General features: G+C 39.1%; 3 protein-coding genes and 1 long non-coding RNA gene across 11 annotated transcripts in view; 3 read left to right on the top strand and 1 right to left on the bottom strand.

Moving 5' to 3' along the window:
• The window catches only part of TBC1D12 (TBC1 domain family member 12), a 43,695-nt gene extending 41,813 nt beyond the window's left edge, over window positions 1–1,882 (top strand). For all 3 annotated transcript variants that reach the window (XM_027909499.1, XM_027909494.1, XM_027909507.1), the window contains one exon: window positions 203–1,882. In XM_027909499.1, the coding sequence (XP_027765300.1) occupies window positions 203–271 (69 nt within the window). In that variant the 3' untranslated portion in view covers window positions 272–1,882. The remainder of the gene's footprint in view (window positions 1–202) is intronic.
• On the top strand, window positions 1,868–18,019 carry NOC3L (NOC3 like DNA replication regulator). 2 transcript variants are annotated; one of them, XM_027909478.1, is made up of 21 exons: window positions 1,868–1,968; window positions 3,235–3,442; window positions 3,838–3,961; window positions 5,682–5,839; window positions 5,947–6,003; window positions 7,006–7,136; window positions 7,679–7,840; window positions 8,596–8,689; window positions 8,897–9,072; window positions 9,297–9,425; window positions 9,881–10,012; window positions 10,393–10,473; window positions 11,047–11,147; window positions 11,614–11,686; window positions 11,764–11,827; window positions 11,915–11,986; window positions 12,958–13,139; window positions 13,363–13,491; window positions 14,033–14,130; window positions 16,089–16,173; window positions 17,866–18,019. In XM_027909478.1, exons 1-21 carry the CDS (start codon window positions 1,882–1,884, stop codon window positions 17,995–17,997), a joined length of 2,475 nt encoding a protein of 824 aa, XP_027765279.1. In that variant the 5' UTR covers window positions 1,868–1,881; the 3' UTR covers window positions 17,998–18,019. The 2 variants fall into 2 exon arrangements, with proteins under 2 accessions (XP_027765279.1, XP_027765286.1); XM_027909485.1 differs by lacking the exon at window positions 1,868–1,968 and adding an exon at window positions 2,140–2,191.
• Window positions 18,020–18,454: 435 nt separating this feature from the next.
• Window positions 18,455–22,267, top strand: LOC114071664. The gene is made up of 2 exons (XR_003574073.1): window positions 18,455–18,648; window positions 22,114–22,267. It is a non-coding gene; the product is annotated as an uncharacterized LOC114071664 (long non-coding RNA).
• A 162-nt stretch (window positions 22,268–22,429) lies between these two features.
• Window positions 22,430–26,038, bottom strand: part of PLCE1 (phospholipase C epsilon 1) — a 144,621-nt gene continuing 141,012 nt past the window's right edge. For all 5 annotated transcript variants that reach the window (XM_027909440.1, XM_027909455.1, XM_027909461.1 and 2 more), the window contains 4 exons: window positions 25,602–25,763; window positions 25,220–25,438; window positions 24,259–24,465; window positions 22,430–23,296 (listed from right to left, as the gene is read on the bottom strand). In XM_027909440.1, coding sequence (XP_027765241.1) covers window positions 24,286–24,465; window positions 25,220–25,438; window positions 25,602–25,763 — 561 coding nt within the window. In that variant the 3' untranslated portion in view covers window positions 22,430–23,296; window positions 24,259–24,285. The remainder of the gene's footprint in view (window positions 23,297–24,258; window positions 24,466–25,219; window positions 25,439–25,601; window positions 25,764–26,038) is intronic.

The raw sequence follows: 26,038 nt of genomic DNA, 5'->3' as shown, positions 1-26,038 counted from the left end.
ATCAGATGTCAGCACATGGATATATGGGGCACTTCTCTTGATGACTATTCTATGCTGCTTGTCTGACTTCTGAGTAATGGGCACTTCCTTTCTAGTGTCTCTTTCTAGAAATTAAGCTCCATGCTAATATTGTGGGGGTTAATATAGCTACTTTTTATAAGGCTGGCTTTTTTTATATTCATTAAATAATTTACTTTGCCAGGTGTTTGCCTCACTGATGAAGGACAACAAAGAAGGAGACAAGAACCATAGCCCAGCACCGAAAAACTAATCCTTGTAACGTTGAAGTCAGTTGAAAATATGGAAAACCACTTGAAGACAAAAAGCTTTCACATCACTTCTATGTGGAAAAAACACTATAGAAAATGTGAAAATGAGATGGAAAAATGACAGCTCTCAGTGGAGTAATGAACTGATGAAATCTTCACTCTTTTGCCAGTATTAGTTTTTGTCGTGGGAAGATTTTTCACACAGAATACTAAAACCTATGAAACTGAGAAGCGAGGAGTTCATATTTAATACTTAAAAAGAATCAGCTCAATGCAATAAACATTTGTAATAACTTCTGTTGGTACTTAAAAAAAAAAATTTTGAGGCATAACTTTTTTTACAAATACCACGAAGGCACTTTTTTGGGGGGGATGAGGGAAATGCTAAATCATAAAGCCCCAAAACTGCTATCCAAACCAAATGTTTTGGTACAAACATTACCTCCAAAATTACCAAGTTGAAAGTATTGAGGACCAAATAAGGTGGTTTGGTGTGTTTATGTGCAAGACGGTTAAAATTTGGGAAAGGGTATTGTCTTATTGTGGTTGTGTTTTATTTTTTTGGGATTTTTTTTAAGTTGCAGCTTCATTCTTCAGTCTGGGCAAATGTAATTAACTCAGGAACTGTAGAAGTATTGTGCCCAAACCTAGAGCAAAAATAATCTGAATTTTAAACAGTGGTAAGAACAGGGCTGCTATTTTCACTGTACAGCTTTCAAAGTGAGTGGTGTTAAGCATTTGTTTTGATGTGTTGGTTGTGGAGTAAATGGGAGTGGGTATTCTGTGAAAGGGTTTTGCCACCGGAAGTTTTATTTTGTCGAGCCATTTCCAACTAACAAATACTTGTGTCTAATGGTGAACACTAGAAAATGACAAACCTATCTGCAGACTTTGTGTTATCAAAGAAGCAGCTGCTTTTAACACTTGGGAATAATGCAGACACAGATTTGTTTTTGAAACTATCTTTTGTTAGTGTGCAATACTGAAGTCCAAAAGGTTTAATGATACTGAATTCTTTAACATCTTTTAACTGTGAGATGTAAGGTCATATTGTATGTGTCATGACAGTTACTTTCAAACATTTCCTGTTCTCGAAGATGCTGTACAACAACCTGTGGTTTTAGGGGACAGAAATGTAATATGGATAGCACTGCAGGTGAGGAACACTTGCACTCTCTTCATCCATTTTTGCTAATATTTAATGTAAATAAATTCCTTACAGGTGGGTTTTGTAACTGGTCCCTCTGAAAATCAAGTCAAAATTACCATTATGTATTTTTAAGTGCAGGAGGCTTCCAGTTGTCTGGTGTTTAAAAGCAGAGTCTGCATAGTCGGGGTAAAGATTTAGTGTGGTGTAACTCACATTGCTTTCTGGTTTAAAAACTACATGTATGCTACTCATAACATTACAAATTGAAATGTAAATGTCAGATTTTTCTTAACTTATGTATTCACTACTTTAATTGGATCCAATTTGTCTTATATTTTTGTGTTATCTTGTACAGTTTTCTTACTTTTCAACTATAAATCTGTATATAACTGTAAATAGAAGGATCAAGCCTTCCTTTAAGACCACTAGTAACAACTCCTGTGTAAATAAAACTTATAGCAGATGCGTGCTGTGCTTCTTTTCCATTCCCCTGGCCTGTGTGCCAAGAGCTGGTGGCCGCGGTGTTGGTGCCTCACCGAGGAGCTGCGGGTAAGCTGGCTCCGCTTCGAGCCCCTCGGGCCCGACAGGGCCTGTTTTGGTGCGCGGCGGCGGCTGCGGCGTTAATTAAAATGTTCATTAATTGGGGCGGGGGTGGGCCCCGGCCCTCAGCGCCCCGCCGGCCTCCGCCGCCAGGGGCCGCTGTGGCGGCAGCGGGGCCGGGCCGCGAGCGCTTCCGCCGCCGGCAGCACGCGCCGCCGCCGCCATGAAGCCGGTATGGGCTGAGGGGACAGCGGGGCCGGGCGGGACGGGGAGCGGAGCCCGGGGTTCCTGCGGGCCTCACGGGGGCTGGGTGGGAGGGGGAGCCGTGCCCAGGAGCAGCCAGGGCCGCCGCGGCCCCGGCAGAGCAATGCGGGGTTGCCTAGGGCGGGTATCGGCGGGGTCCCGGCAAAGCGCAGCCTCGTCCCGCGTCCCTCGCAGGTGATTTTGACGGAACCGAGGGACGGAAGGAGGTCGGAACTGCTGTTCGGGACATGGAGGAGCGGGACAGCCCGCGGCGTGTCCCTGGGGCTATGGGGGGAGGTCCGAGTTGCCCCCGGGCCGCGGCACCGCCTGTGTCCGGCACTGGCACAGCTCCTGGGCAGCCCCAAAGGCTTCCACGCTCGTCTTCTCTCCGCAGCCCTTGCCTTCCCATGCTGTCAGTAGGTAATCCCTGCTGCGTCCATTCCCACCCCGGGCACCCTTGGGAGTTTTTTGCTGGTTTAGCATTGGACGCCTGTGTTGTCCTGCGCCTCCGGGCTCTCCCTGAGCCCTGTTTCCTACGGCCGCCGTGGCTCCCTGAGCTTTGGCATCTGCAGCTCGTACACCTGCATCCTGCTGCTCTGAGGCCGGAGAAAGCCAGAGCTCAGCATAGGGAAGTGTGCTGCGGGAGAACATTTATCCGAGCCTGTGGCCAAGGTACTTACTGTGTGCTGGGGAACAAAGGCATCCTGAAGAGAGAACAGGGTGCTTGGGAGCACACAAAGAACTGCAACTTAATAACCTGTTTACCATACTTTGAGTGTCCGTGTGTCTAAAAGTGATAGACATAGGGTTTAATAAAAAGGTTGTCAAACAATGTTTCTGTAAAGCATTCATCGTGGGTCTCTCTTCTCAAAAAATGTACCACAGTTGTGTAAATTTGAAGCTAACTGATGGTACTGTTTGGAAGAAACAGCCTTAATACAGAGAGGAACTTAATGAGATCTTAAACAGTGAAATGAAATTCACGCAGGCTGTGACAAGTCAGTGACTTGTCGTTTTCTGTTTGTTTCCTAGAGAAAAAACACAAAGCGAGTTCCAAGCTTTCGCAAGTTACTGAGAACTAGTCAAATAAAACTTGACAACAAATTAAAGAATAAACAGTACAAGCAGAAGAGTGCTGCTAAGAAGTATCGAAAAGAACAAAAGAAGCTAAGGGAGGCTGTCAGAGATGCTATTTCTAGAAAGCCTTTCCCTTTGGAAGAATGCAAGAAAAAGCAAGTTGGTAAGTGTTTGCTTGGAGTTATTTTAGTAAGCAAGAAGGTATAAGTGTTACTAAATATTCTACTGTTTTATGTTGTAAAATTCAAGAAAACAACATTCTCTGTGTACAAATAATTGCTGTTCTTGTTGAAAGAAGGGGAGAGTTGTGAAAAATATAAAATGTAGTTGTTATGGCATCAAAATCTGGCAGTTGGAGGTGGTAGAAAGGTGTTTGTGCTGATCATTATTGGATGAGGGGCAGTTTTCTGGGATGAACACAAAAGACCTGCATAAAGGCCAGTGTGCTCCAGGTTGAAGTAAGGTATAAAATGGTCTCACAAGTCTAGGCACGATTAGATTTTCAGGTTTGAATGTACGTACGGGATCTTAATCTGTAACCATCATCTTCTAAAATAGCTGGAAAACGTGAAGAAGAGGAAGAAGATGCTCTTCCACTGGACATGATGGATGAAGATGACTTAAAATTAATAGAAGACTTGGCCCAAAAAGCTTCCTTTCTAACCAGAGATCTTTCTTCCAAGTGAGTGTTGTTGTGATGTCTACTTTTTTACTAATTGAGCCATGTGCAGTTATTGTGTAATGCAATACATCTATCAGGAGGTCCCTTTTAGCCTGGTGTTTCTTTGCAGTTCCAGTTTAGTGTTTCCTTGGTCTGTCAGTACATTCAGTATTAATGTATCGGTGTCTATCAGTACATTCACTTGCTCTGCCTGACCTGCAGGATGCTGTTTCTGCAGTGCTCCTGCCCGTGAGGTCCCTGGCTGTGAGACGAGAAGCATTTCTCAAACTGAAAGAAATGCTTTAATCTGTAAATAGTCTTTTTTTCGGTATAGAATATTCAGGACGGTCCCTGAATTTTGGGTCTTTATACATATTGCATTGCAAGTTGCTGGGGAAAAAAAAGGGTTCTGGAATCCACATCTGTAAACACATGCAACACCGAAACATTCATACAAAAGATTTGTCACCAGTTTTCTGGAGCAAGGTGTTGGGTAGAGTTCACAGTGAAGTATGTAGAAGGACAGTGCTCCTAGTATTAAAATTGTAAGTCTTCACAAATACCCTTCTACAGAATTCTCTGGTTACATGATTCTTTGAAAATCTTAACTTGCCTTTTTTGATGAATGTGAAAATGACTGTATATGTAGCTGCTCTAGGGTGGTTTTAATTTGTTAATGCTGATTAATATCAATATCAGTCACTAATCGTCAGTACTGATTAGCATCAATAATAATTAATAATTTAGTATAGTTTTGAAGGAAATAGTAAATGGCTTTTCATTTCCAAAGTTGCAGCTGTGCTATACTCTACTGCAGGGTTCCTTGTAGCCATATAGCAAGTTCTTGAATTAAAAGAATTTTATCTTAAACCTTCCCCTCTCCCCAAACTAACTGGGTGTGACATAAGTTTAAAGTCTTGCAAAACTCCAAATTTATTGTGTGTTTTTATTTAACAACATTTTGCAAGATGTAGGTTTATGTGTTTTATATTCGTCATGCCAAAACATTTTTAGAATGGTGAGAAAACAATGGAAGTAGTTGCTCTTTTACCTGTTTTACTAGATTTTACCTCCTTTCATAGTGTTCCCCTAAACTGGAGAACTTGTCTTTTCATTTTTCTTTACTCTGGTCAAGTGTAATAGTTCTTAAAAACTTGTCAAATATTACATCTCTTATAAATTACGTGTTCATATTAGCACAGACTAGATACTTATGTTCTTATCTACTAAAGTGTAGTTTAGGAACCTGCAAAAGGGGAGTACACCACACTGTGTTATTGCTGTTGTCCCTGGAGAGTGGGGTGTGACATAGGCTTTCCCAGTAAGCAGAGTAGAAAATTGGTAGTAATAGTGGTTAAAGTAAACGTGGAGTAGGGTAAATAAAAATGTTCACTGACTCACTCAGTATCACATCCTTGTTTAGACTCACCTGCGAGGTCAAGGCACAGTAAGGGAGGGAGAGGCTGTGGGACATCTAAAGGATTGTTTATCCAGTGAGAGGATCCTAGTCCTTCACGGCAGGACTGCTGGGAGTTAAGAGGTTAATCAGCCTCAGCCCTGCCAGGGCAGCCCCTCATGCTGTCGGGGAGCACAGGAGGGAGGAGGGGCAAGTAAAACAGCACCTTGGCCTAGGTGAGGGGCAGACACTTAATCCAACTAGTTTCCAGTAGTGATGCTCTGTCATACGTGGTTCTTGTCTAATTAGGTGGCTGATATGGTTAGTTTGCCCTGTGTTTTTCAGTGAACCTGTTCATGTCAAAAAACGAAAACATGAAAGTGTGATTGAAAAATATGAGAAGGTGCCGAGACGAATGCAGACAGAGCCAGAAAAGGAACTCATCCATCTGCTCCCCATCAAAGACAAGAGTGGCATTATTCCTCAAGCTGTGGAAAAGCCAGGTAAGACGCAGATTCTGGAACTGGTATAGCAGCCATAAAGTATATAATTTATTCTTTTAAAATTTCACAGTATTACATGCTTGACATTAGACATTTTATTTTTGCAGTTCTCAATGTTGCGCATGATGAAGAAGAGGATACAGAAGACATGGAGGAAGGAGAGGGTAATAAACGTTTGCTTTGTGTTGGGGTTTTTTTTCCGAATCGCTGCTATATCTGCAGAGTACTTTGCTGTTCCCTAAGGAAGTTTGTAATTGAAGTGTATTTTGTTCAGATTTTTTGGGTATGCTCATTACATTACTCATGCCATGAAAGCATAACAGTCATTCAAAGCTTGCTTTCCTACCTGTTGAATTCTCATGACCTGAGGAATAGCTGGCTTCAGAATCTCTTTCTTTAAAATTATTTTAATTTTTTTACGTGGAACTGATGTGTTCATGAAGTCCCTTTTATCAGTTGTGCTGTCTTTGCTAGTAAGAAGGAACATACTGGTCTTGCATGAAGGATAAATGCTGTGGTTCCGTTGATTACTCTGAGATCACTTTGAAACGCAGGTCAGGACACAGACTTGTGTAGGCTCTTGGGTGTCTGTCTTTGAATTTTGTTACTTGGAATATCAGAATACCAGGAAATTGAGATTTTGATTTGCAGTTGATTATCCAGTTAGGAGTCATTTTCAAATAACAGTTGTAACTTTGCCACTTCTGGGTCATTATTGTCTAAATACAATCTGAAGTTGAGGGGGGACATAACAAAATAATACTCAGAAAACAAAACAGTTGTATTTTAAAGGAAAAAGTGAATGGTGAATAGTTTGCTGCAGGTTGCAGAGCACTGTGGTTTCTTGGCACAGTTGGGGTAGTATGTTAAGTTTCTGTGTTCCCACTGTACTTCAGGAACACCATGGATAGATTCAAAAACATTCAGTTCACTTCTTTCTGCAAGCAAAAGATTTTGAAGTGGAGCAAAAAGTAATCTCTGGGTTAATATAATTCTGGCAAAGTCATTCTTAAAGCTGCTTTGACTGTGGAACTTCATGTGTTACTCGTGTGGGGTTAACAGGGCACCCACTGAAATGCAGTATCTTCAGCTGCAGTTTGCAACATGGTATTTGTTAAGCGACTTCCCCATTGACCCTCTTTTCTAACTCTCACACCTTATACCAGACTTTGTTGAGGAGCCCCTGCCTGTTCTCACTCCTGAGGAAATGGCTGCTCAAAGAAGACAAAAGCTGCAGGAGAGGAAGATGCACATAGCTGCCTTAGCATCTGCCATTCTCTCTGAGCCAGACAACAATGTATGTAGTATTTACCTAACAGGCATGTACGTGTGCCTCTGTTGTGTGAAATAAAGATCTGAAGTGACCAAACAGTACCAAAGGCACAAGAATACAGGGGTAGAACAAGGAAAAGGTCAGTGTTGTATCACTTCTCAGGGGCTGTCAAACTGTGAAACTGCATAGGTTGGTATAAAGGATTTGGGAAGATCCAGGTGACTATGTTGTTGTTTTAGGAATAATACTGTCTGGGGATTTTCTGTGCAAACTACCTTTTCCTTAAGCATGACCCTTATGTAAGCTCTGATTTCAGGGTTGAATCTGATAGTTCTCAGTGCTTCAGGATATACTAATAATTTTTTATAATTCTGTGCAAGTTTATAATAGCAGGACAGTTTGATTATTCCTAAAATTAAAAATTTTTTGGGATATGTGTCATTTCTTAGCTCTTTATGCAATGCTAAATAGACTCTGAGTAACTGCTGAGTTAATGTACATTGTGCTTGTCCCTTGGTTTGTAGTTGATCTTCAGCTGATTTTGTCTGCCTGTTTTCTTTAACCAGATAAAAAAGTTGAAGGAGCTACGTGCCATGCTGATGGAACAGGATCCTAATGTGGCCGTGATTGTTCGGAAGCTGGTCATGGTTTCTTTGATGGAGATATTCAAAGATATTGTGCCTTCCTACAAAATTCGGCCTCTGACTGAAGCAGAAAAGGCTACCAAGGTAAAATATCAAATTTATTTATAGGGTATTGTGAGTATTTCAGAATTTTTTCAGTTGTGCCAAATACATGAACACTGTTCTTGTTTAATGTGAATTTATAGTTCTGAGCAAAGGGTGAAAAATACACAAATACTTGTGGAAGGTCTGAAGCTGTGACACTTTCAGGAGCAGAGGTCTTTGTTTTGAACCTTTAATTCTTACATACTTCCTTCAATAAGTAGGTGACATGCTGGTGGTAATTGAGAGGAAAACTAGTATATGAAAGTAGTATACTGAACCTGGGTGACTTTCCTCATAAACCTTGGAGCATGGTCCCACACCAAAGAGAATTAGAGAGAAAACGAGTTGTGCAACATTGTCACCTAACTGGCATAGATTTCTTTGAAATATGTTCAACAATTTACTGAACAAATGCAGAGTAGCTTGTTTTCTGCAGCTTGTTTTTAATCATTCTTTGGAAGGTTTCTGGAATGTAGGTTTAGTGCAGTTTAGAGTCGTGGTGTTAAAATAACATCTAGTTGATAATTTTACTTCAATCTCTATAAATGAAATAGGCCTGGTTGGAAAAGGCCCTCTGAACACAACTGTAGAAAAAAACAGAAATATTTTAGTTTTAATACATTTCTAGGAATGTCTGTCTAGAAGAAACAACTACTCAGATATCTGATATTTGTTTTAAACCTTTTTTTTTTCACCATTGGCTAATTTCAATATTTAGCTTTCCTAATAAAATTTCATTTCTATTATGTTCACAGGTTAAAAAAGAAACTCAGAAACTAAGAGAATTTGAAGAAGGCCTTGTAAGCCAGTATAAATTTTACTTAGAAAATCTGGAACAAACAATTAAAGGTACAGTCAGCACTTCCCAATTTTTGTAATAAAGGCAAAATTGTTTGCAGCATCAGTTTCTCTCTGATTGAATGCTACCTGCTGTCTTCAAGATAGTACTTGCATGAAGTATGTAGGAGAATGCCTGCAATCACTAAAAATTTAAATATTTATAAGATTGCCATCGTTCTGAACAGTAATCACTAAAAAAATTAATGTTTTGTGCAGATTGGAAGCAAAGGAAGTTGAAGAAAAGCAATGTCATCTCATTAAAGGCATATAAAGGTCTGGCAGAGGTAGCAGTGAAGTGTCTGTGCGAGCTGCTTGTGGCCCTTCCCCACTTCAACTTCCACAACAACATTATTGTTCTCATTGTTCCGCTCATGAACGATCCATCGAAAATGGTAAGTGATTTTTCTGATTAGAGAAGGAGTTCTTGTTTGGCTTGAGAAATAATAATCTATTTCTGAGCTTTATTCCACAACATCCAGATCTTGTGGCCATATCTTTTCACTATTTTACAGGCTGTGTCCACTTTCTAATTAGTAAATACCAGGAGTATCATCTACTACTAGCTGTTGTTGTGGACTTGGCTTTACAGAACAATCTGTGTGATTTGCTTTTTCAGATTTCTGAACTGTGCTTTGAGGCAGTTAAGAAGCTCTTTAAACAAGACAAGTTGGGCTATGCTTCACTTGGTGTAGTTAAGGTCATTTCTGGCCTTGTGAGGGGCAGAAATTACGATGTCAGGCCCGAGGTAAGAGACTTTCTGTTGTTCCTCACAATATTCTTCTGTCAAAGATTGAAAAAAAATCTGAACATTGAAGTCAGCGTGGCTGCTGGCTGCAGACAAGCATCTCCAGTCTGTCAGACCACAGACAGTTTAGGATTAGGCTGTGCTAGAGGGTTAGAAAGAGAGGTATGGGGCAAGGGCAGGAGACTGGGAGTTCAGATCCTGACAGAGACATGGGTGAAGTCAGACAGGAAGACTTGAAATGAGAGGCAAGTGGAGGAATGGACAGAAGTGGACAGTGCTGGGGAAGGAGCTGGGAGCAGAGATTAGACATACAGGTATGAAGGAACAGGAGGAGAGTAAACAGAAGAACCTTTGACTAGCACAGCCCACTAGATGGAATGGAATTCAGGATTTTTTACCCTCTGTTCCTATATTGTGGATCACCTTTCATTGTATTTAATTTATTTTTACAATAGGTGTTGAAAGTATTTCTTCACTTAAGAATTAAGGAAGTAGAATTACAAAAAGACTCTGAAGACATTGCACCAAAGAAAAAGTTCATGACTTACAAAGAGAAAAGAAAGAATCTTTCCAGAATGCAAAGAAAGGTATGCCATGTGCTTTCTTGTACTCTACTTCTGCAACTTTATGTAGCAATTTGTTCCAGCAATGATTGCACATCTGCTGTTGCCATTGTTAACTCTCAGCATCAGTGATTAGTGTTTGTATTGTACTTGAACACTTATGAGGTTCTACAGGGAATTTAATTATCTTCCTATCTTTTTTTCCTCCTTCCTCTGTTGATAATGCTTTTGATTGGTTGTTTCTGATAAGAATATCTAAGCTGGTTACCCAGAAGCTTCACAGGGTGACTTACGTAACTCACCAAGGACAGAAAATTTGTTCTCTGGGTATCTTTGCAACCTAGATATCCAGACTGGTAGCAAACATTTAATCTGTTGTCTTAAAACCACCTGTGTATTTTCAGTGGAAGAAAGCAGAAGAGAAACTAGAACGAGAACTCCTGGAAGCCGAAGCATCAGAAAGTAAAGAAAAAAAATTGAAGTTGGTAAGTAACTTAGAGATTATCTCCCTATTTTTGCAAAGTGGCTGTTCCTAACCCTTTTGTAATCAAGTATCTTCCTTCCCTTCCAACCTGTCAGCATTCCATAAACTCCAGAGAATGCTGTCAGCTGACAAACATTTTGCCTGTACCAGAGGTCTAGGTTTTAGTAAACCAAGGTCTGTCAGTTTGCCCAGGAAGGCCAGCTTAGTCATTCCTATTACCTTCTGCACTCTGCCCAAAAAGGTACTGAATCCATTGACAGATGTCCTCCAGGTGCCCTATTCCATAGGACACCATGGAATGAGTGGGTGTTATCAGCCTCTCAGAGTGGCCTTTAGGCAAAGAAGGAGTTTGGCTGCCGTGGACTGTTTAGCCGGGAGAGCGTAAGGGGACAAAGTGAGAGGCAGGAGAGCAGGACTGGAGCTTTTCAGCATAAGAAGAGTGGAAATGGCAGAGCCAGGACTGGTTTGGAAGGCCTCAGTGCAGGCTTGGACAGAGAGAAGCATTTTCTATTAAGTGAAGTAGAAATGTCTGTTTTCCATGATTAAGTATTTAGTTTTGTTTTCTTTCCTTCAGCACACAGAAACCTTGAATGTTGTATTCCTAACTTACTTTAGAATCTTGAAGAAAGCTCAGAAGTCTCCACTGTTACCAGCTGTGCTAGAAGGTCTTGCAAAGTAAGAACTGACTCTGCCCTCTTTTGTGTGTGTTGGAAAAGACATAAAGCACTAAAAGAATTTTTGACTTTGAAAGGGACTTATAAGCAGTGAGAGAAGATGGGTCCCTGACAAATTAGTTGTAAATATTTTATTTCTCTGCTGAAGTTCTCAGCTATTTCCAAAACTATTTCATTGTGATGTGAAATTTCCCATGATAGAATCTATGTGGTTCAAACCCAGCAGGGTGTGACGTGATTCCATTATTTTACCTGATTACCTTCTGAAGGACATGAGCATGTCTCTAGACCTATCAGAAAGCCATGATTAGCCATTACCACTGAATCATTCCTTCACGTGAAGACAGTAAATGTTCAGCATTTGATTTAGCTGCTTTTAATGTGTGGATTTGGGCAATTTAAAATACTTTGAACTGAGTTCACAGATAATATCTTTAGCTTTAAAGTTAAAATCTCTTTGATTCAAGGTTTGCTCATCTCATAAATGTGGAATTTTTTGATGACCTGTTGATTGTCCTTCATTCTCTTATTGCATCTGGGGTAAGTTGAGTTTACTTTTACTACAGTTTTATAAAAATTACTTTCTTTTGGGTACTTAATCAGTTTTGTGTTCTTAGGGTTTAAGCTATCGTGAGAGTCTTCACTGCGTTCTCAGTGCTTTTCATATACTCTCTGGTCAAGGTAAGAGATTTTTAAAAACAAACTTTTGTTTAATGTTGTCTGATAAATCAATGGAGTAAATGTGTTTGTCTGGGATTATGTTAATAGGTGATGTTCTTAACATTGATCCGATGAAATTTTACACACACCTTTACAAGACACTGTTCAGCCTACATGCAGGTAATTCCAGATTCTTGTTCTCAGTGTGTACCTAGATAATGTTTATTCTGCTTTTTTGGTGTCACAGCCTTAACAGAGTGTTAGTAAAAGACAGTTTAGATATCTCAGTTCTGAAAAAAATTACTGTCTGGTTTAACCTACTTGTTTTCTCAAGTTGCACATTGTATTACTGCAATACAAGTACTTGAATTATTATTGCAATACATGGTAACAGGTTCTAATCATGTCATTTCATTAGGGAATGCTGAGTATGTAGTCTTGGATAAGCATTTATCCTGTCCTCAGTTTAAATATTTTTGCTTCCTTATAATTGTTTCTTACAGTAGTAATTTAAAAATTCTGGGTTTTTTCTCTTAATTCTTTCTTTAATAGGGGAGGAATCTTTACTTTTTCCAATATTAAATTTAAATTATTTTTAAAATTAATTCTGTCTTCTAAAATTTATGATTTTTATATTTCTGACATTCTGATTTTCAAATCTAAATTCTCCAATAATTCTGAGAAGTTGAATAGTTTGGGAAAATGCATTTTTAAAATTTGAAACTAACATAATTATAATTAACTTCATAAATGTGTATTCATGAAGGAAGAAAGGTGAAGAAAAAATATTCTGCGGTTCTGGATGGGTAAAAGACTAAATCTTTGCACTATTTAATAATTTATAGAAGATGATACAGTGGATGCACTTAGGATTAAAACAGCGGCTGTGTCTAATGTTTAGACATTTTTGATGGAACAAGTATTTTCTTAGAAAGAAGTGCAGAAACAATGATACATTTCTTCAGTTCAAAGCTGGAGTATTTTTACCAAAAAAGGGTGGATGCTTATGTCTGTATCCCATGAGAGCTGTGTTTGAACCACTTGGCTTTTGTGCCGTTTCTCAGTTTCCAGTGTCCAGTCCATAGCAGAGTATTCAGCTGTATGTTCCACAAAATTGTTATTTACTCTTTTTCTGAAATTCTGTTTTTGAGGTGGTACCAATGAGGATATAGGGATTGTGCTCCAGTGCCTGGATGTCATGTTTGCCAAGCGGAGAAAGCAAGTTTCCCAGCAAAGAGCTCTTGCTTTCCTAAAGCGACTTTCCACACTTGCTCTTCATGTACTTCCAAATTCCAGTGTTGGGATATTGGCAACAAACAGGGTATTCATGCAAGTAAGTTTTATTTGTTGAAATTTTTAGCTTGATGACTAAAGGTTATTGAATTTTATGACAAATTGATTTTATGCAAAATATTTTAAGGCATCTTAAGCAAGAGTGATGAAAACAGGGTATCCTTAAATGCTGCTGAGAAGGAATAACATCCTGAAACTGACTTAACCATGTTATAATTGGATGTGTAATAGAAGCAACTCAGTTGTTTTTTTGTGTGTTGCAGATGTTCCCAAAGATGGACCTCTTACTAGATAATGAATCTCAAGGCAGTGGAGTTTATCTTCCAGAACTAGAGGAACCAGAGCATTGCAATGCTCAGAACACAGCTCTGTGGGAGCTGCATTTACTTCAGGTTAGTAACTGAGTGAATTGGGAAGTAAAAGTCAGCAGTAAATAGCTGCTAAATGTTTATGTGCTTTACACAAATAGAGAACAGAGGTGTTCAGGCCTGTCAGTCAAATCTGACCCACATGAGCCTATTCCATACAAAGAGGAAGAGCAACACAGTGATATGGAAGAATGGGCTTATGATAATACTGGATCTTACTGCAGGTTGTTTAATAAGATTCCTTTGAGGGGTTTTTCAATTTTTCAAGCTCCTTTTGAATCCAGCCCTTGACTTCCTTGGCCCTTTCTTCCTGTTTTCTGGGAGTGGGAGTTAGAATAACTGTGGAGAGTCATGTTCACAGCATGACATACAAGTGAATAAATGTATGATTGGGTGTTCTCATTCACTGAACCCCACCAACTGAGCGATTTTGAGGTGCTTTTTTTATCTAAAACAAAAACAGAATATTCCATCTTATAGAAATGGAAATAAATGTGAGAATCTGTAGATAAATAAATTATCCCTCATCCTTGAGTCAGCTGCCTTCTTTCTTCCTTTCTTTCAGAGACATTATCATCCAATAGTGCAGAAGTTTGCAGCTCACCTTATTGCTGGAGCTCCAACTGAAGGCTCAGGAGCTCTTTCACTTGATTTCAGCCAAAGGTGAGTTATCAAAGAGATGGGTTGTTTTTAAATAGTGCTTTGAAAGGAAGCTGTTGCTTATGCTTTATTAAAGGAATTCCTAAAAATAACTATCCATAAAATTAAAAGATTCTGATCTTCAAACTCTCTTTGTTCTTCTGCCAGTACAGAATGTTGGCTGCCCTTTTTTTTTTTTTTCTTTTGATACTTGTTGCCAGGCTGTGACAAGGGTAAAAATCTCGAAGTGCTGTATGTTTTCTTCCCATGGGAGCAAAATATCTGCATTTCCTCAGCAGTAGCCCTGATGTGAATGTGGATCAGGATCACTGAACTGTGGCTGCCCAGCGTAAGGAAACCAAGTTGCAGTGTAAGGTCCATAGTATGTTAAAACATGAGAGCAGCCATGCTGGTTCAGACTGAGGGTCTAATTTAGCATCCTGTCTTTGGCAGTGGCTGGAAGCAGGTGCCTTGTGAAAAGTAAAACCAGGGCATACATATAAGGCGTGCTCTGAGGTCAGTTCAGAGAGCACCAAGGCTGTGGGTTCAATCCCTGCATAGGCCATTCTCTTAAGAGTTGGACTTGATGATCCTTGTGGATCCCTCTCAGCTCAGAATATTCTGTGATTCTGTGACATGCTCTGAGAAGTGTCCTGTCCTCTTACTGGTCTCAGCCTGGTGGATTTCCTGAACCTGATACCATTTTCTGTTAGTACCTCTCTCTTCATGGAGTTCTTTTCAAAACTGTTCAGTGTCCCATGAACCAAAGCACACATTTTGCGAATGCAGCATTGTTTGGTAAGGGTTCCATGAGTCCACAGCTCCTTAGGTTAAGACCTGCTGTCTTTTGTTTTGAACTTGGTGCCTGTATGCTTCATTTAACAGCCCCTGGCTCTTGCTCAGGGAGATGAAATCAACCTTTCATCTGTCTGCTCTACACTCTTTCTGGGCCTCACAGGCCCTCTATCTTATCATTCCTCTGTCTACTGTCTCTTATGGCTCAAGGGATCTCGCTCAGACAGCAGCTATTCCATACTTTTCCTCATCTTTGTAGCATGTTCCTGTACTTTTACCAACTTAAGCATTTCAAGATGAGGAAATTGGAGAGTCAGTTGCAATATTTGAGATGTGGATCTGTGGGTTTATACACTAATGTAACTAATTTCTGTTGTATTCTCTGTTTCTTTTCAACTCCAAACAGCATTAAGGTCACAACACTATAAAAGTATCTGTCATAACAAGAAGATTTTTTTCCTCAAGTGATAGTGGTCAGCTCAGAGCTTATTGTGTTTATGTAAAGTTGAGATTGATTTCTTTTTCCAACACTAAATTTCATTTGCCATTTTACTGATCATCCCATACAGTCTATCTGAAGTTCTTCACATGGAGCTCATTTTTACTACCACAAATAACTTGGTACTCTCCAGCTCATCCTTGAGCATGTTGGAAAGGACAGATCCTGGAACAGACCTTATGGAAATCAGTAGTTTCTCCCTGCTATTGCAGAAACTGACCACAGACTGCTGTCCTTAGTTTCTTCTCTTTTAACCACTTTTTTTCTCATATGATGGAATTCCCTGTTCTCCCACGGATGCTTAGTTTTCGTAAAACTCTTTGGTAAGGAACTGTTGGAAATTCTACCAGATTATGTCAGCTAGATAATCTTTATCCACCTTTTACTTTCCTTTATTAAATATGTACAGATTAAGCAGTAAAAGTGCTTGAAGCTCTGGCAAGCCAACTGAACAGCCTTCTTGTTTCCCCCTAATTATTTTAGACACATTTTACTTACTTGACTTGCACTGTTTCCCAGCTGTTGGCTTCTGACCTTTTCCAGGTGATTCTCATTACTCTGAGTTCTCTTTAAGTGTGGTGGAGGATGAGAGTGATGTGTGTGAGAAGCTGCCCTTAAATTGCTGATATATCAGTTGAAGATGTATCTATCTAATGCCATTTTTCTTTCACTGTGGATTTTGCTGTAGGTCTGCTACAGAACTTTTTGAGGCATACTGCATGAAAGGAATGACCTTTAATCCTCCTGTTGCATCAGTAACACCCAGAAGAAAGGTACCATATCTTGTCTCTGTGTCCTTTTTTAACCACGTGATGTACCAAAATACCCCATATCTGCTGGCTCACTGCAGTGCCCAGGCATTGGCACACTCAGTTTGGCTTTCTGGTTTCTATACTTTGCGTGTCAAGTATTTCTTTTAACTGGCGTAAGATAGGACTGACTATAAAGAAGGAAAAGTAGCTGTATAAATAGTTCCACCCTCCACAGCTTCAGTTAATGTAGCAAGATGAATATGGTAGCTGTTATTTTGCACTTTGCAGTGGTTCAGTGCAGATTTCTTGGCCCTTTTCTGTAATGATGAACTAATGTTTGTTCAAAAAGCAGTAATAAAAAACCAGCTCTTTCCCCAGTGTGGGTACTTGGCAGGACAGCTGGATTTCCAGAGCCTTTGATTCAGTATGTAGAGGGATACTGATCCCTATTAGTGTCACTGTAGCTTTAAAGTCTAAATTTGAGGGGAACAAAGAGTTCATGTATAAAATGAGAAATGGGGGAACAGTTTTTATGTCCTCAGCACTGTTCCAGATGCCAGCCTCCATTAAATGTCCAGTGAGGAGTGTCCTTTAAAAAGTCATTTTTTTCTTTCTTCCTAATGAAAACATTATAACCTTTTAACTTAGTCAGTGCTCCACTTTATAATTCAGTAATGTCAGCTGAAGCCTTGAGAGCACTTTTTTTTTCATTTTAGAGAAGCAACTTCTGAAAATGTGTTTGTACCTACTTATTCCATCATTTTACAATGATTTCTTGACGTGTCTGTCCTGCTAGGGAGTTACATTAGCACCTCTGAGAGAGCAAGGCTGGGAACAGCAGATAGGAGAGAGATTTGAGCTGTAGTGCTTGAATAAGGAAAAGCACACGCTTTTTAAGGTAGCAGAAACAAAAGAAGAGGAAAATAAGAGAGAACAAACTGTCCATAGGTGGTTATAATGGACATAACTGGGAAAATCACCCTAGGGCTTTGCCTGCTCTCTGGTTGTTGGGCTCGTTTAACATTGACAGTATCTAAGTTTTACCCTCTCTGTCCTGCATATTCTGTGTGCCACACTGACATTGTCAGCACCTCCCTGATGTTGACAGAAGCTCCAAATTGGAGCCCTGTGCACTACTAAAGATCTCCTTGAGTGCACAATGTACTTGACTGTGTGAGTGCTGAGACTTTAACAGGAAAGTTTAAATCGTGTGTGACCATAATTCCTCATCTGAGCACCAGGAAAGAGTGGAAGGCTCCGGCTCTGGCTGGAGGCAGAAGGGTCAGGGCATTCCTTTCTGACTCACAACCTCTACTGTGAGCACTGGCCTTTTAATCAGAGATGCTTGATTTATATATATAAGTGCTCTTACCAAACAGTGCCTGATTTCTGTTTCTAAGGTGCGTTGAACAGGAAGCAGTGTGTAAGCACCTCCAGAGCTGCAAGCTGTGGCTGTGTGTAGTAGGTAATATTCCAAAGACCAGTTAACCACAAAACAAAAAACCCCCACCAAAACCAAGAGCTTATGAAGGACTGACACATCATTTCCTTGCAAGAAAAGGGAAACTTACTGGCAGGCCAGGCAGGCGTGAGCTGCCAGCTCCATAGGTCTGGTCTAGATGACTGGGGACATGGGAGAGGAATAGGACTGCTAATTTAAGCTATGCATGCTGGCCTCGTTTAGTAATGCAATTAATATTTTGTATTTTTCAGGATACATTCTCACAAATGGATTCATTTGTAGATGAAGAGCTAAACAAGCAGCTTCAACGACACATCAGTGAGACTGTTGATCACAAATCCTTGGATTTTGCTAAACACTTGAAGGAAACATCTTTGTCATAAATGTACCTATTACTCAACTTCAGTTGGCTTCTTATTTGTGCAGAAAGACTGGCTGAAAAGTATTTCCACTCATCATTAAAGGAATACAAATAGGCTTTTGTTTGAACATAGAAACACACAAAAATGTAACAGCAGTTTTTCACAGAGAGTTACAAGCCTGTCCGCTTAACTACGGAGCCCGTGTTAGCAGTGCTGGGGAACCACAGTGAACAGTCACATCTCCAACTTGATATAAAACAAGGCTATTTAAAAATTGTTTGCAACTATGCATGATTGTATTTTGTTTATATATTTTCTAATTTTTATAACAGAATATAGACGTGTTTCTAAGAACTCACTGGTTCTGTTGATAAATTAATAAATATTTTGAAAATGTTAACAATATTGACTTCTTTGATGTCTAAATTACGTAGAGATTTGGAACATGTATTTTTTCTGTTGTATTATTTCTGTTTTTCTTCTGATATCTTCTGACCATTTATCTCACCTTGAAATGATTTTGCATTTGGAGGGGGTTTTCCCCTCTGGTGAATCGTGGTATTGGCAAATTGAGAATACTGAATTTCAGTTCTAAACTGTCGTCATTACTGAATGCTCTACTGCAGCATCTTCAATAAACCATTGCTGTCAAGAATGATGGACAAATACAAGGTAATATTTATCTTTTTATCTTGGAAGTAATTTTCTCCTGGTTCCCCAAATATAAGTTATTGCCTGGTTGTTTTAGAAGCCATTTTCAGCTGCTTGTTGGTTTTGCAAACAGTAAGTGAAATATTTAATTAATTAAAAGATGAGTATTATCTTTATGTGAATTCCATTCTACAGGGGAGTGTGGAGGGCTGTCCCTGGCTGACAGCTCAGCTAATGAATCTTTGTAGTGTTTAGTCTATGATGTGATAATGATATATGTGTTAAGTTTTTCAAAGCTTTCATTTAAGTCAGAAAGTAGCTTTTTCTCTTGGGTATTTAGTTCTTTATCCTGATTTATGGTTCTTAGTTTTAAAAGTAAATTTCCTTCTTTCTTTTAATACATGTTTTTAGTATTAATCACACTAATTCACCAACTTTCAAATAGTTAAACATAAATTCACTAACATTTTTAGAATAGACTTCTATGTATTAATGGATTAGAATTAGATTAGAATTAGAATTAGATTCCTATTTTACTATGTAGATTGCAAAACTGCATACATTATACTGATGTTTATAGATGTGTTTCTCTGTTTAGGTTGTGATTCCCATAGCTTTTGAATAGTTCTTTTTAGTTTTTAAGTGTTCGCAAATATGGATGTGATTTAAATTCTGAAAAATTCCAAGGGGGCCATTTGCCAATACTTTAGTCAGTTTGGGAAGGCAAAAGCAAAGAGTGAATATCTTAAACCATTTATTTTTTGTACAACATATACAAATACAGGTTTATTTTTCAAGTCAGCAGAGAGAAGATAATCCAGGTGGAAAATTTTGAAATTGTTCATTTTTCATAGTTTCCAAACATATAGAGACTGGCACATAGTGATGTTGCATTGTCAGAATACTTTGACATGCTTTAAGAGGCAAAGAAAGACAACTGTACAGCTAAGTCATTCTGAAAGAGCCTATACATCTATTGGAGCAAAAATCTATTTACTGCTATTTATTTTTGTGTTTAATTTGCTAACTCTGCCAAATGTCTATCACTATTTAAGTTGCAAAACATTTATCACAGACAGAAAAAAATGCCACCATTGGTACACTGAGTGGGCTACCCTAAAAGTAAACTGAGTTTTATAGTGGAATAGTAACTGACAGTGATTAAAAACCAAATGCTAATTAAAGCATTCAAAGAGCTAGAGCAGAGCAGACAGTTCAGTTTCAGAAGCTGCAGACTGAGCCTTTCACTGAAATGTAAAGCTACCAGCAAGGTCTTCTTTTTTGAAAATAAACTATGAATGTAAGAGAAAGCATTCCTGAACTATTTAGATATTTCCATGTTGAAGTCTTTAAATCTCGAAAGCATGTGATTTTTAGAAGCAGAGAGCTTTCTAAAAGCAGCTATTGAGACACTTCACCTTGTATTCACCTAATATTTGTAGCAAGAAAAATAATGTGGCTAGGTTTTAAAAAAAAATAAAACTGGGATAGTACTTTTTAGTCTTCTAACTGCTAAAATTTGGGATCAGTAAGATAGAAACAAGAAACCCTTCAGGCAGAAGAGGGAGTTGCTCCTGGTGTGCCCCAGTTCCTACAGGCACTGATGCAGGCAGGAGCTGGGACTGCCCACCTTTCATCCCATACCATAACAAACACCACTGCAAGCAGCATGTGCTGCACAGGGAGGATTTAAGAACTTGGTAGAAGAGTAGCAGTTCTGTAAATAGCACAGAATGAAATGCTTCTGTATTTTTGCCACTAGGCAATGGAACATGAGATTTCCACCGGTAAACTGTTCAGCGCAGTTCCTGCTACTGCTCAGAGACAGCGTTTCTGGAAGGTGTTGATTATTTACATTCCTTTCTTTCAAACTTTATCCTGGAAACTGCTTCCTGTAAATAGTTTGTAATGTAAAAATGAATGCATTTTCCTAATTGATGTCCATGCCCAGCCAGAAGCACAGAAAAGGACAAAGTTAGTTTGTCAGTCTTGTCATAGCAGGGTGTGGACAAATATTCCTGCAGAAATAAAATCCATGGCTAAGCAGAATAAATTTCCTATTAGCATAATAACTCAGCACATGGAAGCTCTTTGAGCCTTCAAAAACGTTAACCACCCCCCAGTTTAATGCTTCGGGTGGTGGTGTATTTTCACTATTAGGAAACTTGGACCCAACAAAAGGAAGGGTATTGTTATTCTTTTCCAAATTCACCCCAAAGTGTTCCATGTTTCACCAATGAAAGTTTACCTGGATATTTACCAATACCTAAATTTGAAATTAAGTTATATATGAATATTAGTGAAAATACTAAAACAGGGTAATTAGCCTTACACAATTCCAGATGTCTACTTGTCTACAAAGTTAGGGGTTTGAAATAAAAAGCTAAATACTTTGCTTTTCTCTTTCACTGTGATAAACAGCAGCAAAAGCAGCTTTTGATGAGACACTAATGAGGAAGATATTCATATTAATAAACTGTTCTCACACTAGAAAAATTCTGTATTAGCAGAAATAGTAAAAATCTGCTGATTTTAGATTGCCACCAGACTTCAGGCTAGTGTTAGACCTGTGTTAATGTGACATGGCTGCTCTTGTCTCTTGATTCCCCAAGGTTGTTTTTTTTTCTTTTTAAATCTGTGTCAGAAAAGCACTAGTGGATGACAGCATGGGTATAAGAACTTTGTATGATGAATCTAATAAATTAACAAGTGTGTGATATTTAAGTGATGGTAAGAATTTTCAGTGCTGCTAAAGATTAAAAAAACCCAACCAACCACCACCAAAAAAAAAAAAAAAAAAAAAAAAAAGCCAGGCAGGTAAGGGCAAACTACAGGAACTTAAGCATTGCTTCTAAAATGCCACAGAAACATCAAAAAGAAAAAATCCTACTGTGTTAAAATAACAGAGAGAATGAAGCTAACAAACATTTAAAAAACATTAGTTGAATTGTTCAGCAGGTTGATATAAGTATTTCCCAGTAATTCCAAAGTATTCCAAAGCAAACTGCATATAAAACTATGTGTAAGTTGTCACTTAAACATTTTACTTGGGATCAGTCTTGCCTTATGCATGTGCAGGGTTCAAGTTGGTACTGATGAGTGAAGGGGCTGAGCTGGGAGGTGGTTGGGGGTGCTGTATCAAATCAAAAGTTTACTTTTGTAAAAGATAAGCAGTGGGAAGTGCATGGCCTCTGTGAGGATATGCCACCATGAAATTTGACTTTTTTTGTATGCCTGTGGATATTTTTCCTGAAAGCTGGAAATGACCTCAAGAGGGCAGTTTTTTGCTTTGGTAATAGCTACTTTAGAGGCATTTTCTGTAGTGTATAGTGAAAGACTTCATAGTTTCTGGTGACAGAATGCAGGTTCTGTCTCCTTGTTTATATGACAGTTAATGACTTTTCTTTCTTCTATTTCATTTTCTAATTAATAGGGCAGCATTAGTCGTCATGAGACTACTGCCTGTTACTTCTTTCTCTTGTTTAGGGATTGCTCTAGTGAGACAAAACCTGTGCAGAGCAATTTGTTCACCACAGACACACCTCACGTGGGAGATCAAAGCAATTGCTGATTCCAGCAGTTGTTTAATTTGTGCCCCTGTAACTTGGTAACTAAACACATTAGTAACTCCCATGGAAATTAAAAAAAAGACTACCACAACTAACTTCCCTACATATCCAAAGATGAATTCAGCAAACGTAAAACTTCACAACAGTGTTTCTGTGTAAACAAAAATGTCAAGAGTTATAGTGTAAAAGTTCTTTATATTCTCTTTAACAGACAAGTAAACAGACGTTTCCGGCTGTATGGAAAAATGTATTTGAATTCAAAATTTTGAAATGTTAATTACATTTATCAATGCATTGTTTTGAATTTGGTCAGTTTTGGGTATTAAACATCTTGTGCTGAAAAGAAACAACCATAAAAGCTCAAACATATTTTCCTCTAAATCCAGAAAGAGGTAAAAATCTGCATTTTCTAAAAAGTAGTATACGATAAATATATTACACAATGGCATGTACTTTGGAACATGATAATAAATATATTTTCTTTAAACACAAGCCTGGAAAACGAGAATTTATAAGAAGAAAATGTTGTTTGTCAAAGTCTCACTACCAGTTAGGTGTATTTAGCTATTGTACATTACTTTGTTAAAGTAGATAAACCATAAATAATTTTGACTGTTTTGTGTATATTCACCAAAGTGAAACAGATATGCAAATGAAGTTACAGTATATTTAAATCTCTTTACAATCACTTAACACAGTGTTTAACAGAAATCTTCACGTAAAAGTGCGTTATTTTAAAATAATACACATAAAAGAACACTCTGGTTCTCTGCCTTCAGTTTCCTTAGAGGCAATAAGCTAAAATTATCTTTTGTTTAAAAAGGGGATGGTGATGACACATGTTTGTTTACAGCATACAGTCCAAGAAAACTTCTCCATCCGCCTATGGAGAATCTGCAGATGTGAAGATACGGGAAGAGCAGAATCTTCCGATAGCTGACAGGCATCTTTCCAATCTACAGTATCCCATTTAGGATTATCCCATTTACGATTCCCAGATTCTGGATGTTAATCCAGGAGCATTGCCTGGATTAGGCATCTGTAACACAGGGCACACAATTGTTGACCAGTTCAGTCCACAGCAGGATCCTTCAAAGGCGCTGCAGAAGGATTCAGTCATGTAAATTCCAGTTTTAAAAGAGAACAAATGCAGAAGAGGGAACCTGACTGGGCTTTTCCCATAATTTACTTTGCTTTCCTTGAATTCAGACATAGTAGCCAAGAAATAAAGTATCAAATTTATCCCTTCATATTTTAAATACCTTGCAAATGAAAACATTACTTGAATTCAGTAGTATGACAGTGCATGCCAAATAATGCTTTAATAATTAGGTGTATGCAGAAAGAAATAGGTAGTATTAAACTGGCCATAAGTGAGATGGGATTATCAACACTGAAAAAGATTTCTTGATTTGCAACGAGCTGTAACTTCCCAGTTGCTGTCTCAGTGCTGTAGTAGCACTGTGTGAATGTCTGGTTAGTGTATGTTGCTGGACAAGTTGCACTTACTATCTCCTTATAAATGAGACAGTCTTATGTTGTGTGTTTCATTTGTTTGAAGTCAAGCAAAATGGAAGAAACCGAAGAGATACAGAAAGGATAGTATAAATGTTTAAACATTTCTGGCAAAACTCCCACAGAGAGAAATTAACACCATAAACTTGTTGTAGCTAAAAAGGAGATGGCCAGTCCTGATGATTTTGTTACCTGCATGTAACAAAAACTAGTAAAAGCTTTACTGGTCACTTCCATTTACTTTGGCCCAGAGCAAAAGAGTAACAAAATTAATTAATTAAGCATCATTACTCATTAAAACGCATACTATAAAATCAACCAGGATGCAACATTTTAGTTTAGTGTTGTGGGTGGAACTCCAGTCTGATTCACTGGAGACCTTACTGCTATCACTGTGCCTGTGCACATCGATGGGTAAGGCTTTTATGGATCTTCCTGTCCCTTGTACCTCACCCTGGTTTAACCCTGGGGTTTTTTTGGGGAAAAAAAAAAAATCCTCTGTAAATCACATAAACGATTGCTCAGCACTAGGATGGGTGTGTCGTACCTGAACAGACTGTAGGCAGTGGGGTGACTACTCCACAATGTCGCTGAAGGTCAAGCCGCAGGCGGCCCTTTCGTCCTTGCTCTGGGGACTGTCCGACAACACCTGCAGTGGGGGCGACATGAACCCCCGATACTGCTTACTGGACTTTGTTAACTTCTTCAGCTCACTGGTAAAGGAGATGCCTTTTCTTTTGTCATCTCGTGCTGCCTGAGGAAAAAAAAAAGATAGAAGTGGTTTAACAGCTGCTTGTTAGCTGTGAAATACAGGATTAATATGAAAACACCTAACATATTGCTAAGCAAGCCTTCCTTTTGAAATTCAGTACGGTTGTGCTTTCACAGGCAAGCACATCCTACTCTTTGTTCTGAATAAATTATGTTAAAATTACGCCTTGTCAAAGATATGTTTAGCAAATTTGGTATAAACTTGTATAAAAAGATCTCTGCTTATAATACAGTTACTTTAAAGCAACAGCTGCTGTGGATTGGTGGTGTCTGCAGGAAGGCAGAACACAGCTCCTTCTCCCAGTAGGCATGTACTTCATTCCTACCATTTTCCGAAGCCTGAGATAAAGCAACAGAACAACTTTTTCACTGGGCAGGAATAAAGGGGACTTTATTCCAGTAGCTTTTAAGCTCTGCCCATTTGAATGGTCCTTTATTATGATGGAAAGTGTGGCATGCAGAGCCAGAAGATTTTGAAAAACAGAAAGCTGGTAGCAGATAAAGGTTGTCCTGGATTTGCAGGCTGTGAGGGAGTCACGTTGCTGGATGTAACTGCAGGTTTTGCAAAGGAAAAAAGTAAGGGAGGCTCAGAGAAAAGAGGAATCTGCTTTTTGCTGTAGTCTGTCTTCCCCACCTGCCCTCATGCCAGTTGTGTCTCCCTCCCATTGAAAGCAGGTTCCCATTCTGCTGAGCACACACCACCGACAACACCTGCTACAAAGTATCCCATCTTTTACCTGAACCTGTTCTTTGAGCTTCAGGATAAATTTTCCTGCTCCCTTCCACTTGCTTTGGGCCTGAAACACACACTCTTGATCAGAGAGAATCCTCTGAGATGGTTTAGATGTTGAGGACTTTTTGTTTGTTGGCTCTTTTGTCACCTCTTCCAGGAGCACATAATCACTGGGATTTGGATTGCTCAAAATGCTGTAGGAGTATTTCGCTTTGCAAAGAGTCTGTTTAAAAGCAGAGAAAAAATAAGACAAAAAAAAGAAGGCATTCCCTCAGATTCAGGTTACCAAACCTATTCCTCAGCTAGTGCTGAGACCAAACCCCCCCTTTCTATTGTGTGAAGCCAGCCTCCAGCCCCCCAGGGTAACACAGAAAGGTGCAGCTCACCTGCTGTATGACGTCCTGAGCCGTGCTGAAGCGGGGTGCCTTGATGACGGTGCGTGGTTGCTCTGGGGAGACATCGTGTACCTGAACAAAGAAACTGTCATCCTCGGAGCTGATGGCTGCTTCTTCCTTTGCTTCTTGAAAGACATTCCTCTCGTTTAAATTCTACAGAGAAAATAAATGAGAGCCAAATTCATTTACTTCAGAGAGGTAATAGCTGGTGGTCACAAAAGGTTTTGATCACGTGGAAATTGGAGACTCTGCTGTAGCCCCAGCTCCATTTCGTTAAATGCATTACAGGAGAGTTTTGACAAGCTACTACTGCTAATAAATACCCGTGTTTCTACAGTCAGTGTCTGAAATACCTTTCCTAGTAGAGGAATGGAGACATATGCATAGTCACTAAATTCTTTCTTTCCTTATGTACACAAAATTATGTT

This window comes from Empidonax traillii, unplaced genomic scaffold (genome assembly GCF_003031625.1).
Source record: "Empidonax traillii isolate 1590-97213 ecotype Southwest subspecies unplaced genomic scaffold, ASM303162v1 scaffold27:size3997909, whole genome shotgun sequence".
NCBI lineage: Eukaryota > Metazoa > Chordata > Aves > Passeriformes > Tyrannidae > Empidonax > Empidonax traillii.
Note: the sequence above shows the minus strand (reverse complement) of the source record. Positions and strands in the feature narration are given on the sequence as shown.

Coding starts and splice junctions, on each gene's coding strand:
- NOC3L (XM_027909478.1), top strand. CDS start 1,882: ATGCGTGCTGTGCTTCTTTTCCATTCCCCTGGCCTGTGTGCCAAGAGC. Junction 10,474..11,046: donor AAGAAAAAAAATTGAAGTTG/GTAAGTAACTTA, acceptor TCTTTCCTTCAG/CACACAGAAACCTTGAATGT. Junction 11,148..11,613: donor GTGCTAGAAGGTCTTGCAAA/GTAAGAACTGAC, acceptor CTTTGATTCAAG/GTTTGCTCATCTCATAAATG.